Source organism: Aspergillus bombycis, assembly GCF_001792695.1.
Source record: "Aspergillus bombycis strain NRRL26010 chromosome Unknown contig00018, whole genome shotgun sequence".
NCBI classification, from domain to species: domain Eukaryota; kingdom Fungi; phylum Ascomycota; class Eurotiomycetes; order Eurotiales; family Aspergillaceae; genus Aspergillus; species Aspergillus bombycis.
The window spans coordinates 36,931-58,450 of NW_019170020.1; the positions used below are offsets into that span (position 1 = coordinate 36,931).

General features: G+C 48.2%; 8 protein-coding genes across 8 annotated transcripts; 5 read left to right on the forward strand and 3 right to left on the reverse strand.

Annotated features, from left to right (window-relative positions):
• Nucleotides 1-680: 680 nt before the first annotated feature.
• ABOM_002813 (uncharacterized protein) lies at nt 681-1,181 on the forward strand (the record flags this gene model as incomplete). Its single annotated transcript, XM_022529943.1, has 1 exon — nt 681-1,181. One exon carries the CDS (start codon nt 681-683, stop codon nt 1,179-1,181), a length of 501 nt encoding a protein of 166 aa, XP_022391835.1.
• A 1,106-nt stretch (nt 1,182-2,287) lies between these two features.
• Nucleotides 2,288-4,026, forward strand: ABOM_002814 (putative MFS transporter; the record flags this gene model as incomplete). Its single annotated transcript, XM_022529944.1, has 5 exons — nt 2,288-2,557; nt 2,618-3,041; nt 3,098-3,311; nt 3,395-3,835; nt 3,897-4,026. The coding sequence occupies 5 exons, from the start codon at nt 2,288-2,290 to the stop codon at nt 4,024-4,026; spliced, it is 1,479 nt and encodes a 492-aa protein (XP_022391803.1).
• A 730-nt stretch (nt 4,027-4,756) lies between these two features.
• ABOM_002815 (SGNH/GDSL hydrolase family protein) lies at nt 4,757-5,766 on the forward strand (the record flags this gene model as incomplete). Its single annotated transcript, XM_022529945.1, has 5 exons — nt 4,757-4,880; nt 4,940-4,979; nt 5,044-5,122; nt 5,185-5,575; nt 5,633-5,766. The coding sequence occupies 5 exons, from the start codon at nt 4,757-4,759 to the stop codon at nt 5,764-5,766; spliced, it is 768 nt and encodes a 255-aa protein (XP_022391804.1).
• Nucleotides 5,767-6,856: 1,090 nt separating this feature from the next.
• ABOM_002816 (uncharacterized protein) lies at nt 6,857-8,577 on the forward strand (the record flags this gene model as incomplete). The annotated part of the gene is made up of 2 exons (XM_022529946.1): nt 6,857-7,058; nt 7,121-8,577. The coding sequence occupies 2 exons, from the start codon at nt 6,857-6,859 to the stop codon at nt 8,575-8,577; spliced, it is 1,659 nt and encodes a 552-aa protein (XP_022391832.1).
• Nucleotides 8,578-8,927: 350 nt separating this feature from the next.
• ABOM_002817 (putative isochorismatase family hydrolase) lies at nt 8,928-9,825 on the reverse strand (the record flags this gene model as incomplete). Its single annotated transcript, XM_022529947.1, has 2 exons — nt 8,928-9,436; nt 9,795-9,825. 2 exons carry the CDS (start codon nt 9,823-9,825, stop codon nt 8,928-8,930), a joined length of 540 nt encoding a protein of 179 aa, XP_022391802.1.
• A 418-nt stretch (nt 9,826-10,243) lies between these two features.
• ABOM_002818 (bifunctional hydroxyethylthiazole kinase/thiamine-phosphate diphosphorylase) lies at nt 10,244-12,150 on the reverse strand (the record flags this gene model as incomplete). Its single annotated transcript, XM_022529948.1, has 7 exons — nt 10,244-10,498; nt 10,561-10,661; nt 10,718-11,094; nt 11,151-11,564; nt 11,639-11,774; nt 11,825-12,001; nt 12,051-12,150. The coding sequence occupies 7 exons, from the start codon at nt 12,148-12,150 to the stop codon at nt 10,244-10,246; spliced, it is 1,560 nt and encodes a 519-aa protein (XP_022391826.1).
• Nucleotides 12,151-14,226: 2,076 nt separating this feature from the next.
• Nucleotides 14,227-15,498, forward strand: ABOM_002819 (translation initiation factor eIF5; the record flags this gene model as incomplete). The annotated part of the gene is made up of 1 exon (XM_022529949.1): nt 14,227-15,498. One exon carries the CDS (start codon nt 14,227-14,229, stop codon nt 15,496-15,498), a length of 1,272 nt encoding a protein of 423 aa, XP_022391827.1.
• A 624-nt stretch (nt 15,499-16,122) lies between these two features.
• ABOM_002820 (uncharacterized protein) lies at nt 16,123-19,676 on the reverse strand (the record flags this gene model as incomplete). Its single annotated transcript, XM_022529950.1, has 2 exons — nt 16,123-19,587; nt 19,644-19,676. 2 exons carry the CDS (start codon nt 19,674-19,676, stop codon nt 16,123-16,125), a joined length of 3,498 nt encoding a protein of 1,165 aa, XP_022391756.1.
• Nucleotides 19,677-21,520: the final 1,844 nt, after the last annotated feature.

Below are 21,520 nucleotides of genomic sequence, written 5' to 3' on the forward strand. Positions count from 1 at the left end.
AATAAATGGCTCTTTTATTCTATCCCCATGTTGGTTACTCCCTCCACCGCCAATGAAATATGATATCATCATGCATGTTGTGTGTATGTCTTCAATTCCTAACATATACAAGTGCATTCTCGGCATGCAATACTAAACTTTACATACATATTTCGACATTCCACACGAGATATGCATGTGGTCTTCCGGCTGGTCCTGATGACCTCTCCCTACGAGGGATTTTATCAATAAGGTGTCTACTTTAGGAAAGTAGGATTGAGAATCAATCTACTACCAGTACATATACAGTCTCTTCTACCCTTAGAGAAGAGATATGGTACGTATGTGAATCTCATGTTTACTTATGACCTCTTATGCTCTTCCTATCCTGGCCTGTGGGAGTGAGATTTTGGGATATCCATGACCAGCCGTCCTTGCCCCGTAAACTCGGCTATTCGGCCAGCTCAAATGATCAAGATGAATCAAGTTCCTTCAAATCGTCAGAGATAATACGGCGTACCATCCCCATATTGCCGAGAGCGTACATATAAATGTTAAATGCTGCCAACTGGATGGAGTGTTAACACAACGACATTTAAACCCCTCTCTCCTGATTCCGGGCCATACCCCTTATCGTCTGCATACACGGAGCAAGCTGTGGCTCCACGTATTTCGACATTGACTCTCAATATTCCATATTCATGCTCGCAGAGACTCTTCAGATACCTGTCGTTGCGATCGATAGACCAGGATATGGTGGTAGCACGGCCTATCCTGATCCAAAAGCCAAGAACGAAGACCTCCGAAGACGAGGCACTACATTCGCCCAGGAACAAGGTAAATACCTCAACTCGACTGTTCTACCAGAATTGTGGAAAGAATTTGGATCCAGTGCATCTAGTATGGTAGTATTCGCACATCCGATAGGGGGAATGATGGCCATTGTGGCCGCCGCAGAACCGAAAGAGTATCCTCTAGCAGGGCTGATCGTATCTGGAATCGGGTGCAAGAGTCAGAGAAATGAAGGGGATATCCATGGAAACCGTGATACTGGCCAAACGGACGAGCAACAAACGCATATTCATTTCAGTCCAAACGTGAAGGACGAACTGATGCTTAACTTTCCGCCCAAAGCAAATGAAGTACGGCTTGTTGACCATGCAATTCACCAAAGTATTCTAGACAAAGAGTCCCAAGGTTGAGCGTGTTATTCTACCTATGGAGATGAGCTTGCAGGTAACGGCATGGCTGTAACGCTGTTTGGGGTTCGCGATTGAATGTACTATGGGTCAAGGTAAGAAAGACTGACGTGTGATCCCTCAATGCATTGATTTACCGCACTAAACATTTACTCCCAGTAGTTTAAAGTTTGTGGGGATTGTGGGGTGGCCCTGATTTCTGTAGACCATGAGGGAATACGAGATGCAGCTCCTTGTATACAGTTTCTTTCCACAAGCCACATTCGGTAGCCACGGCAATTTAGATAGTACGACTTGATTGTTTGACCAAAAGAAATTGGCCTTTCTTAGTGTGGAATTACAGTTATCGATCCATACTAGTTAGCCACTAGTAGTAACCCTAGAGCGGGTTGCCATTTTTGCCGTACTGGTAAAGTATAATGTTGCCATCAAAAATAGATGATATGCTCTCCTAAATCTCCAGTAACATGCCAAGCTCTTATCTACAGGTTTTATTGTATCTCATAGCTCTTAACAATAAGTCGTAATGTTGTTGTTATATGCAGAAGACAGACGTTGGTAGTCGACTGGTACTAGTCGACCACACTCTCTGGATCGTATGTAATTGGCCTTCCTAACAGCTTTATTTCGAAAGAGGTTTTACTTCCCCTGCACCCACTAACATCGTTACATCGTCCGCATTCCACAAAGCTGAACAAGCCACCTCTCCACAAGATCCCAAACTGTACGTTGAGACAAGCCTAGAAGCACCCAATCTAGCATTGATGTGTTGTGGGGACCAGTCCAATCCCCACAGTAGAAAGACTCCATCCCCAGGCTTCCAAGATATCTATCCATCAGTCCGAGACTTGAGGAGGCACTACTAGTATCCACTGGGGCCAGCGATGCAGTACCCCAGATTTGTTCATAACAAAAGGGGTGGCAATCTAACCTCTGCCGGGCCGTCCGCTCCTACCTTTATAAGTCCTTACCTCCCGCTCGCTGGATTAGGGCTACTCAGCTCTCATCCCCTGCCCGTCTCTGCTTACTAGTGTTAAGTCATGTTCTTCAGATAATCACAACTTCTTTTAAGACGCCAACTTGGTTTATAATCATTTCTTGCCGGTACCATGCCATCAAATATAAGGACAGAAGACCAGGGAGAGGTCCTATCTATCCCATCTATCCCATCACCAGATAGCAAGGACCTTTCCTCCCTGGAAAAAGAGAATAGCGAGTGTATTGAGGAAGCAGAAGTCAGCCCATCACAGTTCGATGATGTCTTATACTCACTGTCTCCATCTCATCGTGAATATCTCTTCAAACGCCATGGCACCTTGGACCTGGAACCCATGCCGAGTGCGTCAGACGCAGACCCATACAACTGGCCTACGTGGAAGGTACGACGCCCTCCTCGACATATAGATCGATCCTAACCTGATCACTTCTCTTTACCATAGAAATTAGCCAACTTCCTACTTGTCGCCTTTCACTCTTGCATGGCGACCTTTACATCCTCGATTACTCCTGCCTTTGAGGATATTAGCATCGATCTAGGAGTATCTTTACAAAGCGCCAGCTACATTACAACTCTGCAAATTGCTATTCTCGGGGGCGCTCCCCTCTTCTGGAAACCCTTGTCTAACCGGTATGGTCGTCGGCCTATATTTCTGCTATCCACCATCCTCAGCCTTGTTTGCAATGTTGGATGTGCGAAGAGTCCGACGTATGCGTCACTGGCCGCATGTAGAGCTTTGACGGCATTTTTCATCTCTCCAGCAGCAGCAATCGGAAGTGCCGTTGTCACAGAGACCTTTTTCAAGAAAGAGAGAGCTCGATATATGGGAATATGGACCTTAATGGTCACCTTGGGTATACCAGGAGGTTAGTCCGAACCTACATTGCTCTGGTGTTTGGCTCCGCTAACAATCACATACTAGGTGCATTAGTCTTTGGCTTTGTCGCGAATCGCGTGGGCTACCGCTGGATATTCTGGGTTCTCGCCATCACCAATGGCGTGCAATTCATCCTGTACATCTTCTTAGGGCCTGAGACCCGTTATATTGGTAGTAGTACAGAGGATTCGTCGTCTGACTTCAAAACTCAGTATCTCTCATTTCGACGTATTGACCCAACACCATTGGCATTAAGGGAGTTCATTCACCCTTTCACCATGGCTAAGCACCCGAACGTCCTAATACCAACCGTTGCTTATGCATGGTGTTCCTGTTCGGAAGTGTCCTGGTCAACGTCGAGATTCCTCAGCTCCTGCAGGAGAAATTTGCTCTCCATACTGAGCAAATTGGTCTCCAGTACATCGGAGTCATAATAGGCACAGTCCTAGGCGAGCAAGTCGGTGGCTCCATATTCGATTACTGGGTGAATCGCCGAGCACGGCGTATACAAAAGGCACCAGACCCAGAATTCCGTCTGTGGCTCAGCTACCCCGGCATTATCTTGACCATAGTGGGCATTATTGTCTTTTTAGTATGTACCCAGCAGGCTCCCGAGGGGCATTGGACTGTCACACCTATCGTGGGCACTGGAGTGGCTGCCTTTGGAAATCAAGTCGTGACTACTGTCATGGTCACATATGCAGTCGACTGCCACCCAGACGAAGCAGGAAGTGTGGGGGTATTAATTAATTTTGCTCGGCAGATCTGGGGCTTCATCGGCCCGTTTTGGCAAGTCGTTCGTTCCAAACAAGTGACACACCGATGCATGACTAATACCAAATAGGTTTCCCGATATGTTTGCAAATGTTGGCGTCGCTGCGAGTTCAGGCGTTGCGAGCGCCATGATGTTCGTCTGTAGTTTGCTACCCACTATCGCGTTGCACGCATTGGGGCGGAAATGGGCTCGATATTAAGCGTGCTTCATTGTATATGATTGGATAATTTCAGTTAGCGTACTTGATGTCTTCAAATTCCATGCAAGCAATTATGGTCACCACGGACAGACGGTAGGCTAATCCATACACTTCGATGGTAGAGGAAGGTAAACTTCCCTGTTCCTCTCTTTGCTGGTACGAAATTTGACTCTTCCCTTTCGAACACGGTCATTTTAGTTGTGCATTCCTTTCTCCCTTGTCAAATCAGGCCGAGGAGGAACCACTAATTGCGAAAAGACCCCACCTGAATAAGCGTACGAGTCAAGCTTGTTGGTGGAAAAACCTCCTGGTCTAGACTCTAGAAGCGTGTAGATTGGTGCTGAAGCCTGAGCCTTCCATGCGGATGCTATGCTATTCATTTACGTTTGTCAAATTCGAATAGAAAGAAGGATCCACCAGTATTTCTCGAATCTCAAGTGGGTATCCTTATGGAGTTGATAGTAGGAGACCGTTTAAGGTATAAGCAATTAGTTGTTGTTTTTACGAGATCCACTGTTTATCTACCGCAATCCCCGACGGCCGCTGAGTGGCCAGAATTTTGGATCGGAGATACACCGTCATGAACTGTTTGATCTCGACGAAGCCCCTCCATCATTCGGGAGGATGGTACTTAATCTTCTCTCACCTCTATCTCTATTGTTAATATTCTTCTACACCAACTAGCTATTAGAAAGGCAAACAAGCAAATCTTGGACTATCCCGTTTCGCAATGGCAGCCGAGGAAGAGGCTCTGTACAAGCCTTATGATCAATTCATCCTCTTTGGGGATTCTATCACCCAGATGTCCAGTGACCCCCACATGGGATTTGGCTTATTTGCAGGACTGCAGGATGGTAAGTAGTACCCCTCCCCCTCTTTCTTTCGACTACAAACAGCTGCTAAAGATTTACAGCTTACAGCCGACGCCTGGATGTGATCAACCGCGGGTTTGGGTGCGTTACACTAGAGCATTTGGCTTCTTTATAACAGTCCTAGTAATCGCATGATTTCCTACAGTGGTTATACTTCTGGCCATGCCATCAACGTCTTTCCCAAGTTCTTCCCCACGCCAGAAAGAGCCACAGTGCGGTTCATGGTACGCTAGTTCATCCTATGAAGAACATTTCAAATAGCATACAAAGATTAACTCGAGAATAGACTATCTTTTTTGGAGCCAACGACGCATGTCTCCCCGGCAGCTCTCAACACGTCCCATTGGACGTGTATAAAGAGAATCTAACTCAGATCATTCAACATCCTGCAACAGTGGCCCAGAATCCCCATATCCTCCTGCTGACTCCACCCCCTATAAATGAATACCAACTACAGGGGTTTGACGAGTCCAAGGGAACTGTCCATCCCAGCCGAACCGCCGCTTTTACTAAGCAATATGCGGAGGCAGTTCGCGAGGTTGGCGCCTCTCTCGGCGTCCCTGTAGTGGATGTATGGAAAGCATTTATGTCTGCTGTTGGCTGGAAGGAGGGTGAGCCGCTCCCGGGCTCGAGAGATTTGCCAAATCTGGATCAATTAGCGCGGTTTTTCACTGATGGTCTGTCCTGTTCTTTTCGTTTGTATACTGTGTCTGATATACTAACCTATGGAAAAGGTCTACATTTGACAGCAGATGGATATCGGGTAGTGTTTGATGCGATCATGGAAACGATTCGAGCGAAGTGGCCAGAGGAAGACCCTACTGCAATGGGTATGATTTATCCCCCGTGGACGGAGGCGCCAAGGTAGAGAGATGGTTACAGTGTTTATGCAGGGGCAACGGGTGGAGGTCCGCACGGATCGGTAGTTTACTACGTTCTATAGCGAAGGCCATGCGTAATGGAAAGAATCAATTCCTGTAAATTCTCCAAAGGGGGTTACTAAAGTAGAGCATAAGCTCAGATCGGGTCGACTATTATTGTCTGTTCCTGTACGGGGTACTGTAAGTTAGTGCTAGTACTACCAGTAGTATTAGTAGTAAAGTGTGCACAAAAGCGGTCTAGAATCGGCTCGAAGTCCAAACTCCGTCGGAGACAAAAGAAACTCAGGCTAAGCCCGACATAGAAAGTGACGGCTGTTGCATTGAATTTCATCCCCTCATCTTTTGTCTTTCACTTTCTATTCGGCCTCCTTGCCTGATCATCACCCTTCCTTTCAGATTACAGCGCTTAATTTTTTGTCCTCCACGATCTAACGAACTTGTTTCTTCTGTCTCCTGAAATTTCTTGCATCTTCTTTGAGCAATCTAACCACTCGTGTTTCAAGTCACCCTTTAAAGCGCCGGAGCCTCCGTCCTCGCATTCAGCTCGCATTTCCTCCTGCAAAGCAGATCATTTCTCTCCTCGGCGCTCCTTGCTAGAAATCCATCGGTCGATCTTACTACAGCTCCTTGTTGACTATTAACTCAACAATTTTCGCGGCCTCCAACACAAGCTGAGGTGGTCGCTTCTCACCTCGTTGGATATTTCTCGACAACCGTGAAGTCGGCATTCTTTCCGTCCGAATCAAGACACCCTTTTCGGCCCTTCGTTTCGGCTCATTACTCATCAGCGTTGTGGAGTGAGAACATCCCGACAGCAAGCTGCTATTAGGTTTATATGGTTTTGGCAAAGGTTGCAGATATTCATATTTAGCGAACCGGGTGGACGGCCGTACGGCCGTCTCACAGAGGAGGGAGGAGTATTGAGGATAAAGCGAGCTACGTAACCCTGGTCGGTTGACGCCAAAAAGTAGCTTGGAGGAGAAACATAAAGTTGTCTGATTCTTTGGGTCTGATTCATTTGTGTCCTGGTTTCCCTGGTCGTTGCATTGTTCGCCACCCCTATTCAGTCGCTCGGATATGGATGCTCAGTACCCTTTTGCTTCACGTGACGACATCTGGCGCGTCTTCGAAGAGCTGAAGGAGCTCCATGCTACACAGTTCGAGCAGGCGGAGCGAATCGCAAGACTCGAGCGGCGAAGGGACGAGGATGCGAGATTGAAAAGCGTCTGGGGCCCTCTGTCACCGTTTCCTACATCCGTTGCAGGCACAATACCCACAGGTGTGTTCACTTGGTCTTCGGATTGCTTTCGAATAGGAGCTGATCTCTCATTCCTTTTGCAGAGCCTATCTTCCATTCGCCGGCCGACGCCTTCAAAGGGTTCGATCAGGGACAGCATCACGGGGGTGGGGGGACCATGGGCATAGAGAGCGAAGAGGAGCCAAGACGAGGGACATCCAGAGCGAATAGTGTTCGGTTTGATGAAAGCGCTATTCACGGTTACTATGGACAAACTAGTCGGTCCACCAGCGAGCTTCCACTGAGAACCGGGAGTGGCATGGGGAGCCATCCGCTGACCGAGCGGTCTCTGTCTCACCGGTCTGACGGACGACTAAGCTCATCGGGACATTCCCATCACTCGGCACGTACCAACAGTCTGGGGTTGGAAACCACCAGCAGAATGATGGGCTCTTCTGTCGGTGGCTCCCCCCTCATTCCTCCACCAGGGCTTTTTCTCCTTGGCCCTGTACCCTGCATTATACGGTGCTGGTTGACGACCAACTTCTCCAATGACTCGCTCCTGTATGCCGCGGTCTGCTCGGGATCCTATAAGTCTTCATTGGGCTTTCCCATGATCCAAAAGCTGGGTCTCGAAAGCTTGGTAACACAGGAGGAAGACTTGCAGTTCATCAAGCTCCCGATGTATCTCCCCGAAGCTAGTATTCACCAATCATCTTCCAGGCCCAGTAGCCCAGCCCCCCAGCTGCCCGCACTGACTGTTCGATTCCTTGTCCGTGATATCGATCTCAATGATCCTTCCATCCAGATTGTTCTGGGCAGTGATATTCTTCGTTCCCATAATGCAGAGCTGCTCTTCTCACAGGACAAGATTATCATGGTGGACGATGAGCGGAATAAGATCTCGATCCCTCTTGTGCGGCCCGAAGACGACTCGGCCTTCAAGTTCCTTCGCACGGCATCGGATGCCTCGCGTACGACGGGCACGACACAATCGCTTCAGGCTAGCCCTCAACCAGACACCAATGGCCATTCGGTCGGTGTAATTGGCCCACCTAGGAGTTTGTCTCGACAGTCCAGGTCAGCATCTGCTTCCGCTAGAGACTCAACTGAGGAACCTGAAGAGAGTCGAAAGACATCTTTGGATACCCAGGAACTGCCAAGGAGCGCCGAACCCACCAGCGTGAGCAAGCCCACTGTAGTCGCGGAGTCTCCACCGGAGGGCCCGACAAAGGTGGAGCCAGCCGGGGTTTGGGGTTCGTGGAAACGCGATACCAGATTGGATTCCAATGCCTCCACCGCCGGTAAGACCTCCAGGACTCGCCCGATGAAAGTCTTGCGCCCGATCAAGTCTTCCTCTCGAACGTCATCCGCTACGACAGTGCCCACTAGCTCCAGTCACGATGCAGTCCCGGTGCCCTCTCAGCCGGCGTCGTCACGAGCGTCCCCAGACGAGACTCGGACGGGTAAACCATGGGTATCCAATCCCATTGGCGGCGCTTCTGCGTTTGGATGGCTCAATTCGTCTCAACCGACCCGGGCTGTGACGAACCCTAAATGAAATAGATTAGGGATCCAGCCCTGATTCACGGTCTACCTATGCGTGTAGCGTAACTGTATTTGGCGACGTTCAATTGAACGTTTGACGGTGTTGGACGACATCACATGTACTATGCAGTAACCGGTTTATAGCGTAGTAGTAGTAAATCCTGACTGCAGTCATACAAATTGACATTCATTCACTCAATACTGAACCAGTTACTATGAGACCATTTGTATAGCACTCTTCGAAATCCTAATAGCAAGCAATATCTCAGTTCAAAAGAGCCCAGCCCTCAATCCCATATCCTAGTCTACAACTACAAAAGTCCAACACCAAAAAGCCAAGCTAAATTCCTCAAGAAGGAAAACTTAAATCTTCGAGAAAACCTCCAAAGCCCCCTTCGTCTCCTCCTTCGTCTCCTTAACCAGCCCACTAACAGCTCTAAACCCACGATGGCCCGCATCCCCCAAAACCTCAAACAACACACTCTCACTACTGGTCACGACGGCCCCAGCATCCCTCAACCTCGCCAACGCAATCCCCCTCTCCTCGCTATTGACACTACTCACCCCATCCACAATAACATACACCCGATGACCCCTCTCCAACAAATCCAGCGTCGTCTGCGTAACACAGATATGCGTCTCAATCCCGACGATAATAACATCAAGGCCCGTTTCTCCCGCAGAAACCTTGGGTAGCTTGGCCTCGATCTCCGGGGTGATCATCGAGAACAAGGTCTTGTCGACATTGGCCTTTACATTCGGGGACGAGAGGTGGGGTTGCAGCTCAGAAACCGTGTCGCCGAGTTTGGCCCGGTTTTGGGTTGTCACGTACGTTGGGATCTGGAGCGTGTTGGCTGCTTTGAGGAGTTTGGCTGTTGTTGGGATTCTGTTTTTGTTTTTCAATTTTAGTATTATTCCAGTTGTTATTATAATTGGGGTTTGGGATGGTAATATATTCTTGGGCTGGGGGGGGGTTGTGGTTGGCATGTAGGGGTCAGATAGTACTAATGGGATGATGGTGATTAATGGTGTTGTAGTAGACGTACAATTTAGAGAATTCGTAGATTACGGGTCTGAATTTCTCTTGGATATCGCAGATGCTGAATTGGGCAGGATTGTTAGGTTCATGGTTGATTTCCTTTTAGGGGTTTTAGTGGACGTACAATAGGGCTGGATTCCCTGTTGCTTTTGTTAGTATTTATCTAGATATTGGGCTTGTAGGGGACTTACGGATGCGGGCTGCTCTTGTGATGGTGGCCATTTTGGGTGGTTTTAGTGCAATAGTTTGGGTATAGCGATTGGTACCAGTGATTTGAATGTGGAATGTGTGAAATGGAATGAATGAGCTTGCGGTGGATTGTAGAGGAAGAAGAAGTGGCTGCGGAGGAAATCGGGCGGGGAAGTCCGTGAGGAGTATGCGGAGATGATCATGGATTTGGTGCCTGGTTTGTCAGGCAGCGAGTGAGGGGCTATGTCATTGAGGTTGTGTGGATTGGTTCTCTCTTGCAGGGGGTGTATACTAGTAGTTATTTCATCCATTTGGGTTTGTTTATCTTCCTGTTTCTGTGTGAGACAGAGTGCGTGGTTCTTTTTGGTTTTTTTTTATTTCGGGAATGTGTACATGGATAGCATTTCTAGTAACTTTTATATTCACATGGAACCAACTTATTCTGATGCCTTTACAAATCGATCACTTGGATCTTGGCCCGTCCGGTAAACCAGCTGTGGTCTCCCTTCAGGGCTGCCTGGCGGATGGCGTAGAGCTCGTCGAGGAATGCAGGAACAAAGCTGCCGGGTCCCCGCACGTATTCTTTCGAGGCGGCGTTCTCCGCTGCGATCTCGTACATTAGAATACCGGACAGGACAGCCAGGAGTCTGTCGGATGGGTGGGCAGTTAGGAAGCAGCCGGATACGGTTCCGACGGCACAGCCGGTCTATATGTTATATCAGTATATTGTCTTATGGTTATTTTGTAGGAGCAGGGAAGTAAACATACGCCAGTGACTTGCCCAAGGAGCTCGTGTCCGTTCTCCACAGCGATAACTCGCTCGCCGTCGCTGAGATAATCAACGGCGCCAGTGAGAAGAACAAGGTTGTCTGTATCCGATGAGGTTAGTGTGGTTTCACTGAGCAAAGGACAGGTGACGGCTTACGCTCTCTCCGAGCCAGGTCCCGGGCTAGGACGGCCTTAGCTTGACCATCCAGGCTGCTCGGACCGCTGTCAACACCACGCTGAGTCACGCCACTGCTTCCAAAGACCTGCCGGATTTCTCCCTCGTTGCCTTTAATGAGATCGAAATATCCTCCTGCCATGAGCTGTTTGACTGCTCCGCGACGGATGTGCGTAGCGGCAGCACCAACAGGGTCATAGACAACAGGGTTACCACGCTCGTTGTAAGCCTTGATGGCTTTGAGGTAGTTGGGAACGCTCTCGCTAGTCAAGGTACCCATGTTGACGACTAGGCCGCCGTCGAACTGCGCGAGGTCCACAGCTTCATCCCCATGTGGGGCCATGATAGGAGAAGCGCCCCTAGAAGACACTTAACTGGAGATGCACAGGCCATACAGACAGTCGAGGCAACTTACATTGACAGAGCAACATTAGCAACGAAGTTAGCTACAACAAAGTTGATCATATTGTGCACAAGAGGGTGCGCTTGTACGACCTTTTGGACGATCTTTGGCACCTCCTCCTGTAGTGCAGCAACTTCACGGATCTGAGGAGCTGCTGGGGCTCGTACGAATGGCGGGGGAGTGGCGATACGTTTCACGAATTCAGCTGCTACGGCCTTAGGGTCGTCCGCGGCTATAATGGCACTGACAATGGCAACACCGTCAAGTTCCTTCCTGGGAGCTCTGGACTGGTAAAGGACTCGTTGAACGTTGGAGAGATTGATTCCACCAATTGAGACGGTCCCGACAGAGCGGCCCGTGTCCGAGATAGCATCAAGAATAGCCTGTGTACCGGCTGTTCCGATGATGTGCTTGGTGTTGGTCTTGCTAATAGGAGTTAGTGTGACTTTTGAAATAGTAGTTTGTAAGGTTGCTGGACCGCTTTGTGGTAGATAACATACGTTGGAGTTGCGAACATGGTTCCTATCCCGAGGTAGTCCGCGCCGGCATCAATGGCCTTTTGAGCCTCTTCTATCGAGGCAGCAGTGATACCAATAATAGAATCCTTAGGAAGAAGCTGCTTTGCTTGTTCAATGGCTGCAAGAAATTAGACCATGAACACTGCATGGCAGAGGCGGATAGCTCACCCATGTCATCTTGACCGAGATGGACACCCTCAACTCCAGCGGCAAGAGCAACATCCACACGGTCATTGATCAGCAAGGGAACCCCATACTTCTGGGTAATCTGATGCAGCTTCTTAGCTGTCTGAATCTGCTCTCCTGTATCACTTTTCTTGTCCCTGTATTGGACTATCGTGACACCTACGCCAAGCGTTAGTGGAGAATTTGCCGGGAGTAGAGAATGACTGACCTCCTTTCAAAGCTTCCTCCACCACCGTGCACAGATCACGGCCCTTGAGGATAGCTGGAGTCGAGTCGGTAACCAGATACAAGGAGAGATTTAACGGCATTTTTACTTTTCTGGATTGCACTAATTAGTATCTATGGCTGCATTTACGGGACTTTCATAAAGCGTCGAGACACTGGTGAGGGGCACGTGGGGTATGTGGGGACAGGGAGAGGGATGAGCCTAGAAAATTTTCCATATGGCAAATGGGTGAGCACAGTACCTTCTATAAGACGATAATCATGGATCTTCGGCCTGTCCCCAATAGCAGTGATACAATCGGGCCGGTCGAAGAAGAGGGTGAAATGACGTTGGGGTTGTTTGCATTGATTTACGCAATCTTAGTCATATTTTCGCATCGCCAATAACTACCGTAACCCAAAGTCCGTTGATCTTCTATAACCCTACAATAGATCCAACCCCGTATTTACTCAAATTCGCTTGAGCCTGGGGTCACCGTAGCACAGATTATCGGGTAGTACATTGGCATTTTTTTTTAGATCACAACCAGTTAGTAGTACCTATACAGAGAATACGTACAGCCCTGTATGGGCAAAGCTCGATCCTCTACACGACTCAACACAAAGAATGATTTAATTATAGCGGAACTGTACCACCTTGTGCTGTTCCATGTAGTGTTACAAGCCCAAAGACAATGTTTCTGTAATATTTGGGATATGTCTCGTCCTGGTGGTAGATTAAGCGATGTCCACAAATATACCGAGTATAACCAACCCGTATTATCTACTACATGCACGTATCCAAAGAAAGCATAGCCATTCAGCTACGTGCTCCTTGGGACTGTCTCTGCATGGTTAGCTGCATGAGCAGTGCCTAAGACAGAGATGACTCGCGAACTTCGGCCCCTGCATAGCCCTGAAACCAGTACTTTAGCGAATATCGCTCTAACCCCAATTATAGCAGTCACCCCGAGCCCTATGTGAGGGGTGTGAAGTTGGAGCATTCTACTGGCCATTCTTCATCGAAATTTTGCATGAATGAAGGATCAAAGGATCAGTAGTATCCAAGGATGCGAGATTGTGTTTCATAGTGGTGCAGCCTAGTGGCTCACCGTAACTCAAAGCGCATTCTTTAGGCTCATGGTAACTCGTAGTATGTCATACAACACAAGGGATTGTACAGTGTACAGGAATCAAATCGGCTGTATCTTGCATAAAAATTCGCTCAATAGTGCAATGAAAGGTAAACAACTAAACAACAGAAGTGAAGCAAGGCTAACCAGGAATGTTTGTCGGTGCAGGCAGAGGTGTAAATGCGACTGATACTGGACAGAACAATGAAAATCAACCGACAAAAGGAATGTTAAATCCGACATAACCCCGAAACGCGATTGTTTGTTGGAAAGGACTTTGTGCACGTGCCTCGGAGCCGACCTGATACGGAAATCAGCCGGTCTGCTGACTCAGAGTGGGTTTTTTTTCTCTTCTATTTTTTTTTCTGCCGGGCTTGGCGGTGGAGCAGTCGAATCGTCCCTTCCTTCTATTTGGCAACATTTTCTTTCTCTTTCCTTCCTCTTTTTCTCTTTCTTTCCCATCCCAACCTGCTCTTCTTTTCATCGTCAAGTCATCAGTTCTTGACATTGTCACGTCTTCCAAAGTTCCCCGGAAAGCTGTTAAACACGGCTTACGGTTGTTACTGCGCATTTTGATTCATCAAAGCCACTGGTTAGTTCTACGGTCATCTCGTCAGCCACCAGTCATCGAAAGTGTCGAAATTCTGACCTGTGTCTTTACCTGCTGCCTTACAGAAGAACCACCCTGTTGGTTTCTCTCTCTTTCCGTTGGAGAAATCCACTAAAAACAGAGTCGATCGAGAACTTGTCTATGTATTCGTCCTGTGTCAGCGATCTCGACTACCACCTGCCGCTCAAGCTGCAAACGTTTCGCCCCGCGTCGAAACCTTGTAGTATACATTCTAAGTCCTGTGGCTGAAAGCTTTGGGCTGCCATATTCGCTGTGCCAATCGTTCCGTTGAGACGATCTTAACCGCCACCATTCCTCCAAAATCAGGAACTCACTACGCATGTCTTGTACTTTCAAGACATCCTTAGTCCGGAATCCCTCCCGCTTCGTTTTCAGACACCTTCTTAAGTAAACAAAGATCTTCATCTTTATTCACCATGGCTACCGTCAACATTCGTCGGGATGTTACCGATCCCTTCTATCGTTACAAGATGGAGCGCCTGCAGTCCAAGATTGAGGGCAAGGGCAATGGAATCAAGACCGTCGTTGTCAACCTGAACTCGGTCGCTCAGTCCCTTAGCCGTCCCCCTGCATACGTGATCAAGTACTTCGGATTCGAGCTTGGTGCTCAGGCCAACGCCAAGCCGACCGATGAACGCTGGATCATCAACGGCGCCCACGATGCTGCCAAGCTCCAGGATTATCTTGACGGATTCATCTCCAAATTTGTTCTTTGCAAGAAGTGCAAGAACCCTGAAACCGACGTCATCATCAAGGATGACAAGATTATCCTGGATTGCAAAGCCTGCGGACAGCGTTCCGATGTTGATTCCCGTCTGAAACTGAGCACTTTCATCCTCCGCAACGAAACTAGTGGAAAAGGAGGGAAAAAGAACAAGGCCGACAAGAAGACCCGTCGTGAACAGCGGAACAAGAAGAATGAGACAGCGAATGGAGAAAACGGCAGCCCTGGAGACAGCAACTCTGACAATGGTGACGCTGAGAACGGTGACGTGGGCATGGACGCTGGCAGTGACGATGAGCTTACTCGTCGTATTAAGTCCGAGGCCGATAACATCGAAGCTGAGGATGCTGAGGAAGTTCAATGGTCCGTCGACGTCTCTGAGGAGGCCGTCCGTGCTCGTGCCAAGGAACTCCCCGATGACCTGAAGCGTTCCCTTGTCATCGAGGATGCTGACGAAGATGGTGCTGATGGTCCTTCTGCTTATGATGAGCTCGGTAGCTGGGTACAGGACACCGCGACTCAGAAGGGTGGTGTCGCTAAAGTCAGCGATGTCGACATCTACATGAAGGCCAAGGAATACGGTATTGAGTCGAAGCACAAGACCCTGGCAGTTCTTTCTCAAACCATGTTCGACAAGGACATTGCTAAGCAGATTCCTGGCCGCGCTGGTCTTCTCAAGAAGATGATTACCTCGGAGCGCCACGAGAAGGCCTTCTTGGGTGGTATTGAACGCTTCGTTGGCAAGGATCACCCCGAGCTGATCAGCCAAATCCCCGCTGTCCTTCTTCGCCTCTACGAAGAAGATATCATTTCCGAGGAGACCCTCAAGGCATGGGGCTCCAAGGCTAGCAAGAAGTATGTTGATATCTCCACCAGCAAGAAGGTCCGCAAGGCTGCTGCGCCTTTCCTCGAATGGCTTGAGAATGCCGAGTCGGAGAGCGAAGAAGAGAGCGACGACGAATAGATCAGCTGATCCATTCATGATCCTCCGTTTCATGGAAATTACTTTCGGGATGTTTTTTGTTTGGCTTTGATTCGTCCTCCCAACTACTCTCCACTCGCTTTATTGTTGCTGACGGTCATCACGACCTGCTGTGATGTTTCTGGTTTGAGAATAATCAGGAAAAACAAGTTAAAAATTGTTGAGATTAGTGCTTGCCAATTGAATCTCCTCGCACATGATGATCCTATATTTATCGTAAACCCTGCCATGAGTATCAAAGTACAGTACTTTTGCAGACGCTAGAGCCCCCTTCTACGCTTTGGAGATGTTCCAATGTTTACCGTTTCACAACATCAGTAACCCTATGTATTGCCAAGAAAGAGGAACCTATCCTGTGATTCGGTAGGGCTATATGTACTGTCTGGAGTAATTGCATACCTTGAGTGCCGCCATCAAGGGTAAGAAGATATTAGTCTCGACTCTCCCTTTGGCACAACCAGAGTGCTTCTCGTCTACCATAACAATCTACGCGGACGCTCTAAATGTATTATCAAAATAATCATTCAATCGTTATACCTTGTAAGATATGTTCTCCTTATCACATCCATGCCTAAGCCACTTTATAATCCAGGTCTTCATGCACACTCAAAACACCAACGCCGCAAACTTCAATTTATTTCCTGGCGATGACCATGTTTTCAAGGGGTCTTCGTTGATTTCACTTATTAGGGAAACACTGGGTGTCTTCCTTTGAGGTGTGATATCCCGCACTTGTGCCTTTTGCTGCTGAAAGATGAACCAAGTCAAGTCAACGTTCCAGGTTTCCATTGCCTCGATAGCATTGTTGACAGTGTCAATCTCTGGACGAAGAGAAGACGGGGTTTCTTGTTTTGACGACGACGACGACGACGACGAAGAAGAAGAATAGTAATCCGGACCCGCAAACCGGGCTATCCAAGCCGCAAGGAATTCGCAGATCTGGTCACCCATAGACAAAGGTAGACGGACATGTGTGAGAAGAGTGATGAACAGGGAGAGGAGAGCGCGCCAGAGACTATGGTGAGGTGTGAATGCACGTGCGCCTGGGGGCCCCCCTGCTGTATTGAGAGATAGCGATTGTGAGAGACCCAGGGATAATGAAAAAAGTATATTATCTGTCTTTTCCTCGGTGGTTTGGTTCCTGGCTCGTCTCTGAATGGCCTTTTCGGCATCTTGTCGGACGGTCTCCCATACGCGACGGTAGAGCCGTTCCCATCGCGGGAATTCGGCTTCGATTCTGGTGGCCATGAAATCGCCGGCGCTCTTGCACATGCTTTCGATGGCTTGGCAGGCTGTTGTGGTTACGTATATTTCTTCTCTGAAGTTGAATTCATCATCTGGTCGGTTCTTGGGTCCGTTGTTTGAGTCTTCTCTTGTCATGAGGGCTGTTGATGAGGAGCTGCTATTGAAGGATGAGGGAAGGCTGACCCTTGCGGCTACTGATGGCCACACCTCGTTGATGATGGGCAAGAAGCTGTTCTCGTGTCCTGAGAGAATTGGTGATACCTGGGTAAGTATAGAGAGCAAGGATCGGCGAAGGTAGGGCGATGGAGACGAAAGATGTGAAGGGATAGACTGGATGATATGTAACAACAGGTTATGTGACTTGCTCAAAGGCTTTTCTTGGTCTTCGGGTTCGCGTGGTGCGGGCAGTGGTTCGTCTGATTCCTCTGTTGCCTTGTTCAGAAGCGACTCGATATCCTCTTCTGTCTCGACGGACTTGTCAGGCTTTGTGGTCCACGGCCGTTCTGGGTGGGAAACGTGCTCGTCAGCTTCAGGAAAGTCGTCCAGATGCTTGGCACGCTTCGCTTTCCGATTCCTCAGGTCATTAGCAAGAGAAGAGATCTGTAACCTCTTGTGCTGCTTCTTGCGATGTCCCGCACGTTCGCTGTCTGTTCCATCGCTTATTGCCAGGAATGAAGGATTCTTGGTCCCTTCCTCAACAATGGCGGCCAAGGTTTTGAACATCATTTCAACAAGTTTTGGATATCCGTGATACATATCCAATATCCCAAAGATTGAATCGACCAAATCGTCGAGATATGGGATCAACCGCACACCGCATAGCTTGACCATCATGAACAACACTTGGGGCGGATACGGTGAGACATCGAACGTGTTTAGCTTCAAGGCCACTGAATTCACAAGGTAGTCGACGTTTTCAATAACCATCGTGCTTGTGCTCTCGTAATTACAGGCTTCCGTTAGTATATTGAGACAGACCATAGCATGCCTCTGAAGATTTGGGTTGGGCGATGATAGCAGTTGGAGGACAGGGTATAATGCGTCCATCAATTCTGGCCGAAATGCTTCATGAAGCTGTTGGGCCTGGAGTGCGATTACTTCTAGAGCAAGAGCCGAAATTCGCCAGTCTTTTGATTCGTCAGGCAGTGATTCGCTCAGTACAGGGAGCGAAATGTAATATAGTTCTTCGATCATGTTAGCTCTCGTAGAAAACAGGGATGACGGTTCGATAAAGTCAGATGAAATAAATTCATCAAGACTAGTGAGCTGGGAACTGCCTTTAAGGAATTCTAACGCTAACCAAAAAGGCGCAATAGAATTGCCTGTTTCTTGATGAACCCGGTTAATGATTAGACGTGTAATATCACTTCCAGATTCGGACCTGTTAAGCCTGAGAATCATGGATTGAAGGTCTTTGAGTGTTTGCTGTTGACTGCGATGTTCCAGAAGAACTGGTGGGAAAGATCTTGACTGATTTCCATGGTGAAGCACTTCTAGTGTTTGGCTGCCTGATGTTTCAGGGTTCAGAGGCTGAAGGGCATTATTTGCATGGTTAACGGCTGCCGAAACGCTGTCGCACAGTCCTGATGCAAGTCCAGTAGTGAGTATGTCAGACCCGGATTGGATCTGGGACAATATCTGAAAGGCAGTGGATATTTGTTTAAGTGCCCATTGCTTCGACGTTTCATCATTGCTTTGCATGGTTCTCGGGAAAGCGGTAATCCAAGCATGCAGAGAGTTCTTAAGGGCATCCAATACCTCAGCATACGCCGTGGCAAGATGCACGAGGATTGTGTATGCATTGTTAGGTGATTCGTCATCGCTAGTTTCAGATAACACAACCATAGTTTCAACCACAAGCGAGAGCGACTCTTGCAGTGTGCTTCGGCAATCCTCCACAACCATTGAGCAAAGTTCTAATAGCGACTCTTGTACTTCAGGCCGGTCATGCCGCCTAACCTGGATAATATTTGCAAGCGCAAGCTTTATTTGGGTAGCTGTAGCCTTCAGCCAGGATTCATCAAGCACAAGGCCATCCCCACTTTCCTGAGACTGAGCAGGCTTCTCTGGGGCGGTACTCGTTACTTGGTCATTAAGGACAACTTTAATCATGTGTGTGAGGACCTTGATGCAGGCAGAAAGCAGCTTGTAAGAGCGTCGTACTTGAGTTGTTGGCTTGATGACCTTTGTCAGCGTCGAGACTGTCCGTGGCATTATGCTGGCCAGGACTACCCGGTCAGTGATTCGATAGTATAGAGCTTGAAGAGCTTTTGCAGCAGAAACACAAAGGTCATCTGATGTACTGTCTAAAATTCCTTCAAGCAAGACATACACAGTCTGGTCAACAACAGTCGCTGTGCCGATTTCGTTATAGATCGTCCTTTGCGCTACAGGCCCTTCCATAACATCAAAGATGGCTGAAAGACAGTCAAAGCCAGCAATAGACAGTTCCGCTGGTTTGGATTGTCCTTGCTGGTTACTATTAGCTTTACTTGGAGGGCCTCCAATAATCAACGTCAGCAGTATCATGAGCTGCTTGCCCATTTGCGGGGATAGGCGTTGTCGCCATCCGTCAGCAACCAATATTCGCAAGCAGTCGACTGCCAACTCCAAGCAATTAGCAGAAATTCTCTGGGTCTCATTGAATATATGAGACAGCGGAAAGAATGCATATTCTGCTAGCTTTTCGTCCAGTGAACCTTTACTTGAGAGTTCTTTCAGGACGCTCTGCACTGGTTTGAGAGCCCGGAATACATCGTTTGGGGACGACTGATGGCCACGGTATCTAAGGCCGACCGAGCTGAGCTCAACACAAGGGTCCCGAAGCTTTGAAATGCATTAGCCATGTCACTGTACAGAATGTAAATGGAGCTTGTCTGTACCCTTTTAAAGGCTTCTTGCCGTGAGTACTCCATTATGCCTATTATGGCACTGTCAAATGAGATCAGGAGCGTGGCTCTACAAGCCTACCATCCGGCTTGCTACCAGTTTACTGAAACTTGTATCTGCTGAAATATCAAATCTCGAAGTACATGAGCCAAACAGAGCAAGATGGGAACGTCACAGGCAGTGATTGTTCTCCGCCCCACCTTTTCTGCTGGCAGAATCTTAGGGCGGTGTGAGACAACATGGGTGCTGTTTGTATATGGAGTAACACTACAGAGTACTAGATGACAACAAAAAGGACACGGTTGTTCAAAGGTGGATCCATTCTGATCTACAAAGATTGCTCGCGAGGGATTGGCTATTGAACTTGAGCAGCTGAGATGTGCTGGCTAGTGTGGAGTTTATGAGATCAACACCGCTTAGATCTGGGGCTGGCTGAAGAGGGAATTGTGTAAACTCACTCCTACTAGGTAATGACAGAGAAGTATCTATATACTCTAGAGTACTTAGTACTAGTACTGCGTAGTAGTCATGTAACCACTAGTATGTGACAGCTTCGTGCATAGCAGTGATTCTTATAAGGCATTAATCCTCTTCCCCCTCCCCAAATTCTTTCTCTTCTCCCCATTCCCCTACGTACCTCGCTTTTATACTTTCCCCCTCAACTACAAAGGCTCTTATTATTTCAATAATAGCTGTACTTTGTTAAATTGAATAATCATGTCGGGCATCCAGGCATAACGCTAATGTTACCCATCATGGTCACTACCTCGGAGGCAGCAATGGAGCCAGCGAGGATGGTCCCATGATTGCTAGAGTCGTAGATCTGAACCTCCGCTCCCCGAGTGTTAGACAAGTCGGGGAAGTAGCATTCAGTATCCCAATCCATCTACTGATAAATCAGAGCCCATGTTGAGGGTATACTGTGACACTTCATCTTCCCGCGGCAGCTGGTGGAATCAATTCCGCTGTCGTTGAAGTACTCATCGCTAAGCTTCGCGTTTGGCAATGCTGCTATGATTCGACTTTGCTCCGAATTCCATCGACATGGCCATGCACACGTATCGTGGAGAGTAGTAACGGCCAAGTGAACCCTGGTGTTCTTATATGCATCGGAAAACAGGCTAAGAGGCACTCTTGGATAGAGCGAGCATCTTCAATCTCAGATGGTCATGTCTCGCATAACCGTCAAAACCGATCGACAGTTAGAAAACGCCGCTCAAGAGGTACCCGAAGTGCGCACCTTCAGCCACCAAACTGGCCAGGTCAACGTCCCGAATCTATGAATTTCAATCTCTACCATTCCTCGGGCATCTCATTTTCCTCATGTCCAGTGATTCAGATGAACTCAGGTAGATTGATGGCCAAAACAACTAGCTCGTACGGCCCGAACTATAGAGCCCAGCTCCACTTCCGAATGTACACACTACCCTACAACAGAAAAGTGTGTTCCCATTGTCAACAGGTCGTTGAAATTAATTGTTTGCCCTGAAGGGAATAACAGCTCCATATATGGGACCCTATAATTTATGATCGGTTCAATCAAATGTCTAGCTCTGTGGTTCTGGCAAACTACTACAGTGATTTAGACATTTTCCACCCCCAGGTTTCAATTTTTAGTCCCTTTATGGAACCGAGGGCTCTGGTTGATATCCCGACTTCACCAGGACGGCTGACTCCCTCTATGGTTGCCCCTACATAGATAGCTTGAGCTCAGTCTCAGTTTTTCCAGAAGAATGCCGTCATAATTCACTAGAATGATCATAATTCTCGGTGGCTAACCAAAAAGGCAGTATTAGAAAAGTCAGGGAGCCCTCGAACTTCCGGTTTCTATCAATATTGACTCAAATCACAGTATAGAGATGGATACTCG